The following is a 5,864-nucleotide window of genomic DNA, read 5'->3' on the forward strand; positions in this document are numbered from 1 at the left end:
GCGAGCTAGCGGCCGCCGTGTGCCGAGCCTCCTTGAAGGTCAGCCGAACGGTTGCACATGGGCTGCAGAACGGCTAGGCTGATCAGCCCATTCAGCAGCAGCCTAGCCAGCCAGAAGCACTGAGCATTGTGGACAACCGTAAACGGATGGACTCTCATGGGCTCGTCTCATGCAAGGGCATATGCTATTTTTAGGATAGTCGATTATTTCAGACCATTCCAATCGTTTTTGCAGTCGGGAACTCAGGATGTAGTTTCGTATCAAGCTCCACCACTGTTCGGAGGCGATGATAACAATGTCTCAGACGAGGATCAAAATTCCCTAAGGCGCCGTTCGGTTAGGCCATTCCTGGCCGTTTCAGGACAGGAACAATTCCAAGCTAGTACAAATTATCGAAGAGACCGATCGGCTGGGAATCAATTCCCTGCAAACGAACGAAGCCTAAGGAAAACCACAACTCACTAAACACGGAAAATCGCCCAAACAAACGGGACATAGCTTACACACTAGACATGGTGTCGCACCCAAAATCTGAAAAATGACTCGTCCTCCTAACCAAGAGTACGAGATGGATGATGCAGCCTCCAGCAGCTACCCTCCATTTAAATCCGGCTTGAGACGGGGCCGGCTCCGCTCATAGAAGCGTCACATTATCTCACTCGCAGGCACGTACGTTTACCAACGCGACATCTGCTGCATCGGGGGCGCAGACATGGTGTTCAACGTGCCGTCCCTCTTGTCCATCTCCACCTTGTGCTGCGTCTGAAGTTTGCAAGGCAATGTATGCCAGATTGTGAGTCTTAATCAAGAAGGGGATTACCTGAATACCTGAGCTAACATGGATGAGAAGTGGATGTGCAATTACCTGCATGCACGAGCAAACCCTGCAGAAAGAACAGAGCAGCACAAGATTAGCAAGGCTGTGGGTGTCAGTTTTAAAGATGCCAAGATGGATTAGAGTCGTCAGAGCCTGGGGCGGCGGATCGAGCGAGAGGCAGGCTTACGTCCAGTAGACCAAGTTGGACATGCAGGAGATGACGTGCGCCACCTCCGAGAGCTCGCTGTTGCCGACGATGCAGGCGACTAGGGAGCAGATGCAGGCCAGCTGCTGCAGGAAGAACATGAAGGCCTGCAACGACGGGGAAGATGAGTGTCACTCACTCGACAGGCCGGCCTGCTGCAATTATCATCAGTTCGGAAGATCAAATCAGATCATCAGGAGGCGAATCGAAGCTACGCACGATGATGCAGTTGTCGCACTGCGTCGTCTGGATGTTGAACTCGTCCTGCAGCAGGAACCGGGTGGAAGCAACCGAGTTGCCGAAGCAGCAGAACACCTGAGAAGGGACAAGGGAGCGTGGTCAGCACCATGCATACGACGCGAGGTGTATCCGGCTGAGAAAACGGAACAGAGAAACAGCGATAGCATATGCGTGTCAGGTCACGCAGGCGTCACCTCGGTTGCAAGGCATACTTCCGGACACTGGCTCTCACCGCACTTGCCGCTGCACGGCATGTACCCAGCGCAGCACACGTACCTGGAAAGTGGAAAACGCACAGGAACACAAGCAAGCATGGAGAGAGTTAACGCTGCAAGTTAGCTGCACGATGACAGAGGAAGGTGCAAAAGAAAAAAAAGGTAGAACAAGAAGTTTCAGTACCTTGACATGTCATTGTAGAGCGCGCGTCTGCGCAGCATGTAGGACACGCAGGGGCCGCTGGAAAAAAACAAAGATGTGTATCTAAGTTACATGATACTGAGCAAGCAATCAACCAGAAGTCGAGAAATCAGAGAACGAGCTCCCACTCACCACCACAGCGACAGGCAGCACCCTGCAGAGGAGCAAAGGGAGAAACTCCCGCATCAGTTTCTCTATCACACGAGACCACAGCCACAGCCACAGCCACAGCCAGAAGGCCAAGCGCCCGAAAGAAAAGGGAGAAGAGGTTCGCAGGGATGTCGGGTACGCACACGGGAGGTCCGCAGCGACGGCGTTGGTAAGGTCGGTGTGCCAGATGTTGCGGTAGCTCTGCCGCAGCTCCATCTTCTCCAGCATCGCCTGCGTCTGCGCCCCCGCCATCTCGCCGCTCGGATTTGCTGCGCCGGCGACCGCAAGCTAGCACAAGACGGGGAGCTCTGGCAGTGCACGCACGCCCAGGGACGGTTGCTGTGAGCTGCTTTAATGGTCGGGTGCGCGTCGCATTTCTTCCTCTCGCGTAACGCCCCGGGCCGGCACCACGGCGTTCATTGGAAGCTTTGACGGTCCAACGCGCGCGACGACCCAAGGCAGGCGGTCGAGGAACGGCCGGGCTGGAGACTTGTCAAGTGTCAGCAGTCACTTCTCGATTGTAAAGTTGCTTGGATTGTAGAAGAAGCTTGCAGGAAAAGTCCGTGCAGTTGCGCGTCCGGGAGCCGGCTACCAATTTGGTCGTAGCGTTTGTCGCCTCCAGTGCCGGACTGAAATAATATTGCAATAAACATTAAGGCTTCGTTCGTTTGCAGGCAATTGATTCCCAGCCAATCGGTCTCTTTAATAATTTGTAGTATTTTTTAGAGCCCAACGCCCTAAATAGCAGTGTTTTATATATATATATATATATATATATATATATATATATATATATATATATATATATATATATATATATATATATATATATATATATATATATATATATATATCTCAACCCTATTTAGTACCCGGATACTACTGAGTCATTTGGTACCTAACGTCCTACATGCGCGCACGCGCATCCCACGTCCGGACCGAGCGTGCAAACTCTCCCTCTCGCCCATGCACCTCCTGGGCTGCTGTATTTTTTTGGGTCCTGTACCGACGTGAGCGTGGCTTGGTCCTGAAGCCTTTTTTTTTTTTTTTGAGACTTTTCCTTGTGTGTCATTATAAAAAATCGTAATCCCCTGTGTGCCTCTGAAAAAATTCAACGGTCTTCAGCGCCACTACTCCAACTTTTTCGTGTCCTCCATGCCACTTCCGTCAGTTTGGACTCTAACGCCGTCAAACTGCAGGTGTGAAAAGACGAAAATGCCCTTATGTTAAATATGTTATTAATTTTTTTGAGCATCTTAACGACTTCAAATGAAAAAAACTCAAAACTAGAAAGTGTAGATCTCATCGAGATCTATAATTTTTATATAAAAATTATTTTTATTTAATTCCACAAAAAATATGATTTGATATGATTAATATATCTTAGAAAAATCATATTATTTTTTTGTGGAATTAAATGAAAAAAATTTATATGAAAATTATAGATCTCGACGAGATCTACAACTTTCTAGTTTTGAGTTTTTTCATTTAAAGTCGTTAAGATGCTAAAAAAATTAATAACATATTTGAACTTAAGAGCATTTTTGTTTTTTCACACCTGCAGTTTGACGGCGTTAGGGCCCAAACTGACGGAAGTGGCATGGAGAACACGAAAAAGTTGGAGTAGTGGCGCTGAAGACCGCTGAATTTTTTCAGAGGCACACAGGGGATTACGATCTTTTATAATGGCACACAGGGAAAAGTCTTTTTTTTTTGACCGATTGCTGTTTTTTTTTTGTTGACCGATTTTTTTTTTGCCGTGAGACTCACATGGCAGGTTTCTCAAGCCTTTTTTTTTAAAAAAAGTGACCACGTTATTAATAGATATTGACTGGCCGGTTTTATTATTGTTCAAAATAATCTATACGTGTTAGATTTGCTTGCCATGGAAATCGACTTTCAATGCCCATATGATTGGCACAAATTTGTCATAATCTGCAGTTTGAAATCAAATATATTGAGCACAATTATTTCCACCACGAACAGACCGAATTTCATTTTTCATTACTCAGTTGCAACGAAATTACAGAAGTTCGAAAATCCAAAGCAAAAACTCCTCCAATCAGCAACAACGAACATATATTGAGCACAAATACATCAGGATGTAAATTTCAGACTTTTCATCAAAGTATTAATTTTAATGATCCTAAGTCATTTCAGGCTAAAACAATGTCTTGTATGAATGTAAATATCTGTATATACATCATTGGTAAGAAACATAATTCTAATTTATTCTCCATCCATTCCATGATCGTCCTTTTTTCTGATAAAGTTCCATGATCAGTGGTCGTCACTTTCAGTGTCCTTTGACCCACGCGTGCACTGTGGCCCTTTTAGATGGCAATGAGACCATGAAAAATAACATGTTGAATAGATACTCCGTATGCAACTAGACAAGTGTACCCTGAACTGAACTGCTAAATTGTGGTCTACATGTTAGAAACAGATCACATTGACCTTGTTTCTATCAGTGTTTGTGTTCGTTAATGAGGTTTTGCTTCTGAGCCCCTATACTCAATGTCCGTCCCTTGCCTGCAATATGAACAAGGTTAGGTTTTGCTTCGAACCTTGCTATCATCATCCAAATGAAGTGAGTGAAGCATAAGAACAAACAACCACACTAGCTAATAGAAGAATGTAACAAATAAAAATACAAAGAAGTTATGTTTAGCTAGATTAAGATTAGTTAAGTGCAAAAATTACAGCCCAAATGTAAACAAAATTAGAGAGCACCGGAACTATAATACAAAATTAAAAAAGCAACTCCTGCAATCAGGATATGCTCCTTTCAGTAAAATGCAATTCAATTTACAATATTTTGTATAAATAGCTCAGACAGATTAACATGGTACCTGAATTGACCAATGCATGGTGTTTGAGGCCCTGATCTGATGACAGTGTGCCCTTCATTTGGGAAATAAACTGAAATCACATATATAGGTATAGTGCCACAACACGCAAGAACACCAAGCTCTCCAATGCCCTTGAATACAACCAGTGAATCATAATTTTGGTTTCTGAACCTAGCATAAGTAAAGGGAAAAGAATCTGTTGGAATCAACTGCACATAAATATGTCGGCCTGCATTTTCTATGGAAAACAATTTAGGAAAAAATAAGGATAATAGAAGAATGTAACAAATAAAAGAACTAACAAAGAAGATTTGTTGTCAACACGTTAAAGCTAAAAAAATGCTACCTTAGTCGATTGACGGTAATCTGAATATATCTTCTTGCATTTTTTTGTTTTTTGTTTTTGATTTCTCCAGCTTGACAGTGTAAGCATACTGACTAATTGACTTTACTTTTATTTTAAAGTTTAAGAAAAACATTGAGAAAACTCTATAGGACAGAACCGTTGAACTTATTCACATAGGCACATCACCAATCTAGACAAAGAGGACCTACAGCCATGCATCTGGAAAAGCCCCCAATGGATTGCAGGCCGACCACAACGCAAGCTGACTGTTTGGATCAGTACTGTACTTTACAGTACATTTGTCCATTTATGATTTCAATTGGCATGGATTAGCATTAGAATATACACTTGCACAAGAATTAAGCAGGACAGAAATCATCTAGTGACCACTTACACTTGCACAAGAATTAACCTGGACAGAATTAACCTGCAGGCTGCACAAGAATTAGGGTACCACAAATTGTGCAAATAAGGACAAAAGTAAAAATCTTCCATACAACAAGAAAACATGACACGTATAGATTACCAACAAATGCTCCAGAAGCTTGCACTAGCCAACAGCAACCAGTCCACCACTGAAGGCCCTAAGCCCCTAACACCACAGCCCTACACAGTCATTGGCTTTTGGATATTCAGCATTGCATAGAGAAAGAACAAGGGGCTGTAGTCCGAACCCTGAAGCTAAGAACAAAATCTACGGTGAGAGATGTATAGCCACGGAGACACTTCCACTCCGACGAAGAAAAGCAGAAGGGAGAAATGAAGACTGAATGTGGATTGCGTTGTTTGCCATGCCTATGGATGGACTGATTGCTTGCTAGCTGCCATGGCTCTGCA

General features: G+C 43.9%; 1 protein-coding gene and 1 long non-coding RNA gene across 2 annotated transcripts; both read right to left on the reverse strand.

The window, feature by feature from the left end:
- Positions 1-256: 256 nt before the first annotated feature.
- Positions 257-2,321, reverse strand: LOC136533962 (uncharacterized). The gene is made up of 8 exons (XM_066526476.1): positions 1,973-2,321; positions 1,812-1,833; positions 1,662-1,718; positions 1,457-1,538; positions 1,242-1,337; positions 1,005-1,129; positions 866-884; positions 257-762 (listed from the first exon to the last, which is right to left on the reverse strand). The coding sequence occupies exons 1-8, from the start codon at positions 2,079-2,081 to the stop codon at positions 676-678; spliced, it is 597 nt and encodes a 198-aa protein (XP_066382573.1). The 5' UTR covers positions 2,082-2,321; the 3' UTR covers positions 257-675.
- A 1,662-nt stretch (positions 2,322-3,983) lies between these two features.
- LOC136533963 (uncharacterized) lies at positions 3,984-5,449 on the reverse strand. The gene is made up of 2 exons (XR_010778632.1): positions 4,682-5,449; positions 3,984-4,361 (listed from the first exon to the last, which is right to left on the reverse strand). It is a non-coding gene; the product is annotated as an uncharacterized lncRNA (long non-coding RNA).
- Between the last annotated feature and the right edge of the window lie 415 nt (positions 5,450-5,864).

Source organism: Miscanthus floridulus, unplaced genomic scaffold (genome assembly GCF_019320115.1).
Source record: "Miscanthus floridulus cultivar M001 unplaced genomic scaffold, ASM1932011v1 os_1366_2, whole genome shotgun sequence".
Classification (NCBI taxonomy): domain Eukaryota; kingdom Viridiplantae; phylum Streptophyta; class Magnoliopsida; order Poales; family Poaceae; genus Miscanthus; species Miscanthus floridulus.